General features: G+C 41.3%; 1 protein-coding gene across 1 annotated transcript in view; it reads left to right on the forward strand.

Moving 5' to 3' along the window:
• LIX1 (limb and CNS expressed 1) overlaps positions 1 to 12,327 on the forward strand; it is a 55,883-nt gene that overhangs the window by 13,307 nt on the left and 30,249 nt on the right. Inside the window, exon 2 of the mRNA XM_040239366.1 lies at positions 10,053 to 10,216. Coding sequence (XP_040095300.1) covers positions 10,053 to 10,216 — 164 coding nt within the window. The remainder of the gene's footprint in view (positions 1 to 10,052; positions 10,217 to 12,327) is intronic.

The raw sequence follows: 12,327 nt of genomic DNA on the forward strand, positions 1-12,327 counted from the left end.
GGTGTGCTGCTATTCATGGGGTCACAGAGTCAGACATGACTGAGTGACTGAACTGAACTGAACTGAAGTTTTTAGGATAAAAACCCTCTGAGAGGCTTCATGCTCCTTCCTTCCAGGTTGCCAAAGGAGCAGTCTTCTTCCTCCATCTCCTACCCACTCCTTGTAGATTTTTCTGCCCAAGCTCCTACCAGAGAAACATTTTTCCTGGGCTCACCCAGATGCATAAGAGCAATCACACATTTTTTCATGCGTTTGTGCCCTTGTTTTTCATGAATGGAGCCTCTACAGACAGCACAGCACCTCAAAGACAAAGGAAAAGGAAATCTGTGCCCCTGCTTTTCTCACCCACTTGCATAAGGCTTGAGCACTGGAACAATATAATTAATTTCCAGTTACTAAAAGAAGCAAAGTCCCCTTGCCCTGTTGCTTATCAAATTGTACCCCCTTCTTCATGGCATACTTTCCTATCGCTCCCACACACAATTCCTCCACTGAAGCATTACTGTTTTCCCTACTCTTTTTGTCAAATGCCACTCTCACTTTTGGGGGCAGCATAGTTTCTACCCCCTTCCCCATCCTGGTCTAAATCTCATTTTTCTGAGGAGGTTCAGCTTAGGCTCTCTTCGTCTGCATAATTTTTTCTGTCCTTTTCAGTCAACATTTATCTACTTTTCTCCATAAATGTACTTAGTTCAGTTCAGTTCAGTCGTGTCTGACTCTTTGCAACCCCATGGACTGCAGCACACCAGGCCTCCCTGTCCATCACCAACTCTCAAAGTTTACCCAAACCCATGTCCATCGAGTCCAGTGATGCCATCCAACCATCTCATCCTCTGTCGTCCCCTTCTCCTCCTGCCTTTAATCTTCCCCAGCATCAGGGTCTTTTCAAATGAGTCAGTTCTTCGCATCAGGTAGCCAAAGTATTGAAGTTTCAGCTTCAACATCAGTCCTGCCAATGAATATTCAGGACTGATTTCCTTTTGGATGGACTGGGTGGATCTCCTTGCAGTCCAAGGGACTCTCAAGAGTCTTCTCCAACACCACAGTTCAAAAGCATCAATTCTTCAGTGCTCAGCTTTCTTTATAGTCCAACTTAGTTATTGTGCCATAAATTTTAGAGCTCTAAATATTACCTTAAAATCATTCTGTTACACAATGTAGCAGTCTAATATTTTGTTAACAAATTATATTATGAATTCATTATTTCAGCAATCAAACTGTAAATCTTTATGTGCAAAGGCCTATTTTGACTTTTTTTTTTTTCCTTTTTGACTCTATGCCATCAAGGTCAGGGTCCTCAGATAGACCAGGGCCTCATTGCTGGTTAATTGTGCGTTCTGTTCCACTGATCCCAGAGAGACTACTTTCAAATCCTTTTCAACACTATGCTCCAAAAAAAAAGTTAAAAAAAAAAAAAAAAAAAAAACACTATGCTCCAGGCAGTCAACATAAATGGAGAACTGATACTTTAAGACAAAATTACTTAGATCTCTGTTCAGCATACCCATAAGCTCTAGTTATCATGAAAGTAAAACCCTAGCTGGCAAGCAACTAGCAATCACCCTTACCCAGGCTTTATCTTCCTGCACCTACTCAGCCATCTCCAGCTGAGACATGGCTACCACCAACACACCCATGCTGTGTGGGCACCATGGTGGTTCATATAAGAAATCTCCTATTCTAGAAGAAAGTCTTAATCTCTCCATGAATTGTACTGTAAAAGTACTCCAAGAGTACTTTCACCTCTCTTCTGTGTGTTCATTCCATTGCACGGTTCAGATGTGGAGTATTGTTTAGAGTCCAGATGAATTCAGCAACTGCTTCTAGATGAACAGGCCTGTGCTAGATACCAAGGAGGATACAGAGAAGAATGAACCAGAGTCCCTGTCCTCTGGAATCACAATCTGCTGTGAGGTAAATAACATACAGCTCTTCTCTATAAGATGAATTGTTATCCCAAGGCATTTCATTCCTCTGGCCAGAAGTAAGCCCAACCAAGTCTGACTTGATAAATTTAGCCAGGAGCACCACATCCATTTTATTAGCATGGCTTATAGGAGATTAAGTGCTAAGACACAGGGCCACTGATGGAATAAGAGCACAAGAAAGGCCATTCATGTGGGCTGGAATCAGGCAGTAAGGCATGATGGAGGAGGTGGCATTTCCTCTGAAATTTGAGAGTAAATTGGATGGCTAGAGAGGAAGGCAGAAACAACACTCAGGGTAGGAAGGAGGACTGAACCAAAGCACAGGGGAAAAAAGCATGCAGTATGTGTTCAAGCGCAAGTGAAGTCGCTGCCTTTGCTGAAGCTAATTGAGGCTTTCTGCTGGAAAGGGTCAAAGGCTGGCCTGTTAAGGTGTCCACACTGTTGGATGTCTTTATTGGTCAACTGCCTTCTATGAAGCTTTAATGCTGAACTTTATAATCAGAAAGAAAGCTGGAGGAAGAGGGGAACCTCACTTAATGAAAGACTTGCTTAGAGATCTTGTCACTCCTCTGGAGACTCGTGTTCAAATTTCAAAACACAGTGAGAAAGAAAGTACCCACAATAATGCCTATCAACTGCATAGCAAATTGTCTTCTTATTGATAGAAAATTATTCAAAACCACTGAAGAGCTTGGTTTTAGTCAGCTTGGGCTGCTGGAACAAAATACCACAGACTGGGTGGCTTAAACAACAGAAATGTAATAGTATTTCTCACAGATCCAAGATAAAGTTGCTGGCAGAATCAGTGTTTTGGTGAGAGACCTCTTCCTGGTTTACAAATGGCAGCCTTCTTGCTGTGTCCTCACAAGGCTAAGAGAGGAAACTGTGTTGTCTCCTTCTGCTCTTATAAAGATACCAGTCCCATCGTGAGGCTCTAACCCTCATCAGTTCAGTTCACTTCAGTCACTTAGTCATGTCTGACTTTGCAACCCCATGGACTGCAGCACACCAGGCCTCCAGGTCCATCACCAACTCCTGGAGCTCACTCAGACTCATGTCCATTGAGTCAGTGATGCCATCCAACCATCTCATCCTCTGTCATCCCCTTCTCCTCCTGCCCTCCATCTTTTCCAGTGTCAGAGTCTTTTCAAATGAGTCAGCTCTTTGCATCAGGTGGCCAAAGTATTGGAGTTTCAGCTTCAACATCAGTCCTTCCAATGAACATTCAGGACTGATCTCCTTTAGGATGGACTGGTTGTATCTCCTTGCAGTCCAAGGCACTCTCAAGAGTCTCCTCCAACACCACAGTTCAAAAGCATCAATTCTGCACTCAGCTTTCTTTATAGTCCAACTCTCATATCCATACATGACTACTGGAAAAACCAAAGCCTTGGCAAAGTAATGTCTCTGCTTTTTAATATGCTGCCTAGGTTTGTCATAACTTTCCTTCCAAGGAGTAAGTGTCTTTTAGTTTCGTGGCTACAGTCACCATCTGCAGTGATTTTGGAGCCCAAAAATATTGTCTGTCACTGTTTCCACTGTTTCTCCATCTATTTGCCATGAAGATCTTTGCAACCCCCTGGCATTCTCCAGGCCAGAATACTGGAGTGGGTAGCCTTTCCCTTCTCCAGGGGATCTTCCCAACCCAAGGATTGAACCCAGGTTTCCCGCATTGCAAGCGGATTCTTTTTCAGCTGAGCCACAAGGGAAACCCAAGAATACTGGATTGAGTAGCCTATCCCTTCTCCAGGGCATCTTCCAGACCCAGGAATCGAACCAGGATCTCCTGCATTACAGGTGTATTCTTTACCAACTGAGCTATTAGTTTACATCTAACCTCATAAGGTTACATCTAACCCTCATAAGGACTTCCCTTGTGGCTCAGATGGTAAAGCGTCTACCTACAATGTGGGAGACCCAGGTTTGATCCCTGGGTCGGGAAGATCCACTGGAGAAGGCAATGGCACCCCACTCCAGTACTCTTGCCTGGAAAATCCCATGGATGGAAGAGCATGGTATGCTACAGTCCATGGGGTCGCAAAGAGTCGGACACGACTGAGCGACTTCACCTCACTTCAACCCTCATAACCTCATCTAAACCTGACTATCTCCCTGTGTTCCCAAATTCTAATAACATCAAATTGTGAGTTAGGGCTTCAGCATATGAATGTGTGAGAGACACAAATATTTAGTCCAGAACAGGGTCTATTACATGTGTCTGAGAAAGCAACGTGGAGCAATGGAGAGTGATTAAGAAGTCTGATGTGTAAAGTCAACTCAGGGGTTATTTGGTTTTTTTCTTTTTTTAACTCTCAGGTGTTATAATCTGATAGAAGTCACAAAAAGGAACTGGATTTCATGTTATCATTCCTAGGATCTCCCCAACAATTCTCTCTCCTTCCACTTCCTGTCATACCCCCAGCCTCAGCCATTTGATATTCTATTTCTGTATAGTAAGTTTTCCAGTTAAACATCAGTAGCCTTATCAAAGGCAAGACCTATGGATGGCCTATGAGTGTTAAACCCTGAAGTTGGAAGGTCACTCAATTTGTTTTGACTCCAGCATCAGCCAGGTTGTTACCCCTCTGATTTCTCTGCATCTCCAGCTCAGGATTCACTGCCTCTCTCCTGTCTGGTGTCTAGACTCCCCATGAATGATTAGTGTATCTTGTCCTAGCTTATAAATAAAAGCCTTTTTCCTTTAGTGTCCATTCTAACAATGTAGAAACTCTTCAAAAATAATTTCACTAAACTTTGGGAGAAATAATGCATAGCCAAAAAAATATGTGTTCCAGACTATAGCCCCCTGACCCTCAGGGAGAAGGCTCAATCAGGCAGCGAGACTTGACCTTGACTTGTGTTCATGCCCCTCTTCCCAGGAAACTGGCTCCAAGGCCTTCCTCAGTCTTTTGTCATTTGCTGTTGTTCCTCTGCGGTCTCTTCTTTAGTCATTTTTCCTTGAAAGGAGGGACTGGAATGTGAGACTTAATCACAGCCCCTTCGGAAGCCCATGACTGTTGGGTATTTACAGTGTTGCTTTTAGCCAGAGCAGAGTATTGGCTGAAGGTTGATCAGGACACCTGTTGACAGGACACAGACTGACATTCACTGTGACAGTTCCAAGCTGGCAATGTGTCACATCACGTGCGTGGAGAAACACAAAGATTAACCCTTTGCTTTGTTTGGCTGCCAAAGACAAGCATCAGAAAAATGGTCCATAGAAAGTGGTAGGTAAAGTAATTCTTGTGCAGAGTCCCCTACACCTTCCCTGCCAACAGCTTCACAAAGGCAGCACATCTTGCGTAACTTTAATGGCATCAGCTCTTCAACCAACATTTATTATGCTTCTAAAATCCTCCTGATAAGTGTAGACACCCATGAAAACAACTTAAATTCCATTTTAATTAGGAGTGGCTCAGAATGAGCAAAGAGTGAGACTATACATCCAGACCAAATGAAGTTAAAAATCCCAAGGCTGAGAGTTAATAGCTGTGTGACTGGACTGTACCCTGAGCATCTTTTAACTTCTTATCTCTAAGTTGTGGATGATAATACCTATTTCTAGAAGGTGTTGTAAGAGTTAAATGAGAAAATGCCAAATACCTGGCATATAATAGGCACGTGATAAGGGAGACAAGAAAAGCAACTTCTTCCTACCCTACCCAGGGCTTCTCCAACTTTAATGTGTGTTGGATTGCCTGAGAATCTTGTTTAAAATGTAGACTCTGGTTCAGTAGGCCTGGGGTGGGGCCTGAGACCCTGCATTTCTAACAAGTCCCCACATAGTATCCATGCTATCTCAGAGAACTGCAGTTTAGAGATAGGGAAGGGTTTAGAGATTATTTTAGGTTTGTTTTCATTTTTAAGAAGCTATTGCTGGAGGTAGATCTTTAAAAAAAAAAAAAAATGAGTAGGTGCCAGCCAGGAAGATGACAGAGAATGGAAAGGCATTCAAGAGGGTGGATAGAAGTAAGGGGCTTGCTAGTAGCATAAAAAGCATGAGAGAGGGGGGCCTGGGATTTGATTTGAGGCAAGAAGTGTGGAATGAGAAAGAGAATCAAGACATAGGGCCTTCTATGACTTGTCCAGGAGTTATTTGCTCTGCAGGTAATGAGGGACTCACAGAAGGATTTTAAGATGGGAGTGATGTAATTAACCATAAGGTTCTGAAAGATTACCTGGCAACAGCTGAGGATGGGTTAGATGGGAGGGTGGCTGGAGTCAGGAGGGTATATATGGTGAGATGTGAACCCATGAAGCAATGGCAGTATCAACTGAGAGGAAGCAGTGATCAGAGACATCGGGATATGGAAGTGACAGAACTCTAGCCCTTATTAGGTCTGGAAAGAGGAAATTAAGTTGAAAGTTCCTGTCAGTTTTCTGATTTGTGTGACTGGGTAGATGATAATATCACTTTTTAAGTGGCTCAGGAAAAGAGTTTTTGGAAAAGAAAATGGGTTGAGTTTGAGCAACATGTTGAATTTAAACAACAAACAAATGGAAAGATCTACTAACAAAAGCTGAAGTTACAGGAGAATGTAACCATTGGCGTATATTATGGTAGATGGATGAATAGAAATAGGCTCTGTTATTCAAGAGCAACAGAGTGAAGCAAGAAAAGACGAAGACAAACAAGACTCTCACGCAAAACACCGTGAAGGGTGAGCAGAGGAAGAGAGACCCATAAAAACGACTCAGAAGAAATGATAGAAACAGGGAGAATACAGTCAAAAAAAGGCTAGGGATATGAAAGTTTCTAGAAGAAATTTATCAGCTGTGTCAAATACAGTTAGAGGTCAAATAAATATGGACTGAGAGTTAGAATTAGTGATATTTGCCAGAGTTGTTTCAGAAGCTTAATGTAGCAGAACGCCAGATTCTGGTGGGTTAAAAATGAATGGAAGATAGAGAAGCAGAGGGAGTAATACAGAATATTCTTTCCAGCAGCTTGGGCTATATTGAGAAAATTTGAATAGCTAGTAACCAAAAGTAGTCCCAAGGTCGAGTACTTCTTTTGATTGATTATGCATTTATTGTTGTCTTGGGCATACATATGGCTGCTGAGAAGCAGTGAGGAGAAGAAACATTTAAAAATAGAAGGGCAAGAGAATGACTATTAGAACAATGCTCAGTAGAAGAAACACAAATTCATGTGAGACTGAGGGAAATAAGGTGGACCTGAGCACACGCACAGATGGGTCCCTACATGTAAGGAGAGATATTGCATGCTTGGCGGCCTAAGTTTGTAACATGAAAGTCAGGGTCATGGCTGGTCCGTGAAGGTGCAGCTGCAGCTGGAGTCTAAACTGTGCCATGAGGCCTTTCCTCAAATTTGGGTGGTTTTCTTCAGCATACATGACCCTTTGCTAGCGTTCTCTTTGACGCTGTCTGTGAACTTTGTTGTTACTACCTCAAAACAATGAAGAAGCGTGTGCTTCATAAATAAAGCATCTTCAGATATGCTGATGTTGGAAATTCCAAACAAGCTGGCCCTCTTCCCTCTGCACTCCATTCATCTGGTTTTCCAGTTGACAAGAGGAGATAGAGATAGAAAGATGAGTTGTGTGTGTGCATGTACATATGTTGCACTTTTCATATGACATACACAAGACCATCAAAGAAATCCTTCAAAGTTGCAGAATAAAAGATCTGAAAACTGCTACTTTTATTCCTCCATAAATTTTACTTAGTATGTACTTTGAACTCTAATCCACACAGTTTCACATGCCAAAATTCTTGTGTTCATTTTACCTAGATAAGTATGAGTCTTCATCTTCTTACTCTAGGTCTTAGATGAACATCATTCAGCAATGAACTAACTTAAAATAGCAGCCTTATGGCCCTTGCTGACTATCAGAGCAACAGACTGCTGGTTTTGGTTTTAGGCTTCAAGACATCACTGCTTTAATCTTCAAGACATCACTGCTTTAATCTTCAAGACATCACTGCTGAATTCTGGAGATCACCTACAAGTAGAAAGATGGATCAGCTGGCTCAAAAAATACTTGTTTTCCTGGACATGGGAGGGAGTGGAAGTTAGGGAGCAGAAACACAATTTAGGAAATAAAAGTTCTATTCTGAGTGACGTCAACTGGTAGAAAATATCACTTCAAATATTTTTGAATGAATGAAAAATGACTGTAATTACTAAGCTCACCTTGACCAATCAGCCTACATTTTATTGGTTAATTCAATTATCTCCCCTGACAGTCTTATATTTCCCGGTTTATTTCCCAAAATACATCTTAAATACTAAAAACTGCAGTTTTTAAATATACACAGACATCCAATTCCTTAGGCATCTCGATAATTTTCCTGAACTATGCCCTGTAAAGCTGGAAGCTGATCAGTGACCTAAGAATGAAGTAAAAGAGCCAGGTGCTCTATTCAACAGCTTAGAAGGTGGTTGTGAAATATTTTTGCCTCCAGATTAAACTGTGACTCTCCTGATTTCCTGCAAAATAGCAAAGCCCTACATTTTGAAGCACATATATTCAGAAATATATCAGGAGGATGTCAAAGGGCCTAGACACCATACTACACAAAGAATGTTTGAAAGAAAAAAAGCTCTTTAATCTAGAACTTGAGGAAACCTGAGAGCTTTCTACGTTAGTATGCTTTCATATACAAGTGAGAGATACCAATTCAAAATGGCTTAAGGAAAAAGCAGTTGTGTTGGTTCAGGAGCTCAAACTATGACATGAGAACTTAGTCTTTCTTTCCCTGTCTCTTGGTTCTGCCCTTCTCTGTGCCGGCTTACTTTTCAGCCGTGATTTCCTCCTTACTTGGAAAGCACCACACTTGTCTCCCATACCCCCAACAATCTAATGAAAAAGGAGAATCCAGTCTTCCACTATTCCCAACAAAAATTATTGACCCTAAGTGACTTGACTTTGAGGTAATATCCATCCTTCAGCCCTGGAGAAGCCATGATTGAAAGAAAGGTGGTTCATTAAAGAAAGCTTTTAGGCTATTCCTACAAAGAGGACAAGCAAATGCCAGGTAGGCAAAAACAACATATTTCCTATGCCACCTTCCAGTATGTAGTGGGTTTTCTTGTGAAGATGGGGATTAACTTCTCTGAGGTCAGAGTCCCAGAAATGAGAAATAGCCCACTTGCAGGAACATTATAGGAATGCAGATTTCAGCTCATTCCCCAAAAGGACCGATGTACAGTTAAAACCATTAGCATTTGAGATGGCCCACCTTAAGATGTGCCGAGTACCAGGTCCTTCCACATGTTCAGAATCAGGGCAGATGAGCAGCTGTCAGGGGAGCTGTGTAAGGAATTCGGGCATCGAGCAGAGTTTCGCCAGCGTGACCTATAGGGTCTCCTTTGCCTCTACAATTCTATTATCCTTGTTAATTTCCACAATTCAATTTGCAGTAGAGGATAAACAAACCAACCTAATTTGATCTGGAACTTCTGCAGGCTATCACAGGTCATTTAATCCAAAACACATGGCTGTAGCCATTACTATGTTTTCTGAAGTCATCTAACAGACGTGGTCCTTAACAAGGTTTCCATGTTATTAGTTTCACTTACAGTCCCCCCCCCGCCACCGGCCGGGCTCATGCGTATGACACAATTGCTTTCATTCTCCTTTAGATTAGGGTGGAGAGGAGCATGAAAGAGTTTTCTTCTTTCTGCTTTTCTCCTCTTAAATCTTAAAATAGGTGAGTTCCAATGAAAGTTTCATTGCCTGTATTTTTACCTTTGAATTTAGCTTTCCCTTTGCAGGTCTAAGGATCTATGAGAAATGGGATTCACGGATAATCATAGCTCTGGATAGAATTTTTAAGGAAAATTTTCAAAGAAGGAAGAGATTTTTAAATTTGATATCAAAAATTAAATTATAATTTTAACAGGCTGCAATGTCATTAGAATTATGGCGCCAAACCCCTTCAGCCATGCTCATGAAAAATTAAACACTTTTGTGTTAAATAGTATTTGCCTCTTTCACAACGGAAAGCACCCCACCCCCACCCCACCAGAACATACACATGCTCTGTTTTCCTTACACTGGAAATGACATGTTACACGATCCAACCCACAAATAAAATATTGTTTTTGCCAGGGTATGTCCACCCTTAATTACTGATTATTTTTCTTGTCTTTTTCAGTGAATGTTGTGTCAATGTTACAGGAATTTTGGGAAAGCAAGCAGCAGCAGAAGGCTGCATTCTCGAGTGAAGGTGTGGTGGTCTACGAGTCTCTGCCATCTCCTGGGCCACCCTACGTGAGTTATGTGACCCTCCCAGGGGGAAGCTGTTTTGGCAATTTTCAGGTAAGAAACCATAAACTGATCAGTGAAAACTGATGGAGATAACACAGAGTAAACCTTTTTATAAAATGGTAACATCGTTAAGTTTTCTTGGTTGTAATGAAAAAAAGTTGTGCCATATTCCATACATAAGAGAAAAATTGGTCAGAGGTTCTGGCTTTTAAATTGAGTAGTTTTTAATTAGGGTGCTATCCCCTTGCTTTGTGGAAAATGAATTTTATAGCATTTTATTTGCCTGATAGCTGCTGCCTTTTCCCTCAAACATTTTGGAATAAGCCTTAAATAACAAAGGAACTTGGGCAAAGTTCTTCCATCAGGGCCTTTCCATCAGTAGAAAGTCTTCATGTTCATGAAATTTGTAATCAAATAGTAATGAATCCACTACACACCAGAGCATGAACCTACAGCAAAGGTTGAGAGTCACAGGGCTGGGTTCAGGCTGGGTTCAGGCACCTGTGCTAATCCCAAATTCTGCTCTGAATACCTGTAGACCTTGGGGAAATGTTTATCTATTTCCCTGATTTTGAGATAGGGAATAATACCCATGGGGTTTGTTGGGAGTCATATGAGATATACATGCAATGTGTTTATCTGGTTATAGAGGTATTCCAAGTATTGTTCTGATCTTCAGTATAAAGATTCTTCCAGTTGGTTAATTCTTTATTATGTTTATGAAAGGGGTATAAATGATGATACATTTCTAGTTGTACCCCTAGATTGTTTGTACAAACAATCAGCATCTGACTATCTAGTGTGTGCAACAAATACTCATTGAGTGACTAGGAGATATCAAGCACTGGGCCAAGTAATGAGGATATATGGTCCATACTTTGAGGAAAGAAACGTACAAAAAAGTTATAGTAATTACATCATTACATTCGAGGGTCAATGAAGGCACAAAGGTAAGAACTTCTCAGTTTACCAATCACCTTTGTACATAGCCCTTTGGTGTAGTAAACTTTCTTAATTTTCAATAGCTGGCAAAAATGCCTCAATTACAGTTTGTGGACAATGTGAAACTCAGAAGAACTCAATTTTCCCTCTTAGCTTTGACAACTAAGAAGTTCAGAGGCAAGATTTCAGTGTATCTCTTTGTAGTATAAATCTATAAAACTTTGCATCATGTAATTTTTAGGACTAATCTCATACTTGATATTATTTATATCTCCCTTTACCCTCCCTTTGAACTTGGTGTGCCTCACTCATTTTATTTCATCCTGCTACCATGTCTCTGTTTGATATTATTTCAAATCCTTTGTGGAGTGAAGGGAAGATGTAGCTTAATAAGTAGACCCACAACCCTATGTCTGCCTAGGGAAAATCAAAAAAGGATTCACAAGAAGCAATCACAAATGGAGATGTGCAGTCAAGGGTGTCTTTGCCAATTGGTGAAGGCAAGATGACATTCTCAGCCTAGCAAACAGAGTGTACACAGGCATGGAATGAGAGAACCACAGCATTTTCAGAATATGAGGAGCCTAAGTGTGTCTGTGGCAGTGAAATTGTAGAAGATGGTTAGGCTCTCACATCAAGCTGTAAGTGTCTTCAAGCTTTGCAATGAAGAATAGGTTTTATTCTATATAAAATCAAAACCCTTGAAATATTCTGAGCAGGTGCAAGATATATTCAAGCATGTTTCAGAAGACTTACTCTGACAGGAGCATGGGGTAATTTTAAAGAACTGCTTTCAAAACTTCGGACACTGCCAGCCAGTGGGGTCTTGCCTTCTTCTGCCCTGAGCTGTGGTCAGCAGTAAATTTTTACCTCTGACTAGTGAAAGTGAATTGCCTGATGAGGATGATTTGAAAGTGGTCTAGAAGCTTTAGAACAGAACTTGATGTAACCCTAGACACTTAGGCATGAATGAGGGACAGGGGAGGAGAAAGAAAGGCAGCAACTGAGGAGAGGATTCTCTAATCCCTGTGAGTCTGCAGGTCCATCGCTGAGCATTCAAGGTAAAGGCTGCCCATTCATACAGAGCTTGCATCAGACTTCCATTCAGGGGAGGCCTCCTAAGAAAACAGACCTACTCAGCCACAGAGCAAGGTCTTGCCAGCTGCTTAAATAATTTGGGTTTTTTTGTTGTTGTTGTCCGTGAATGTCAAAGATCTAAA

The sequence above is a fragment of the Oryx dammah genome, unplaced genomic scaffold (assembly GCF_014754425.2).
Source record: "Oryx dammah isolate SB20612 unplaced genomic scaffold, SCBI_Odam_1.1 HiC_scaffold_5, whole genome shotgun sequence".
NCBI classification, from domain to species: domain Eukaryota; kingdom Metazoa; phylum Chordata; class Mammalia; order Artiodactyla; family Bovidae; genus Oryx; species Oryx dammah.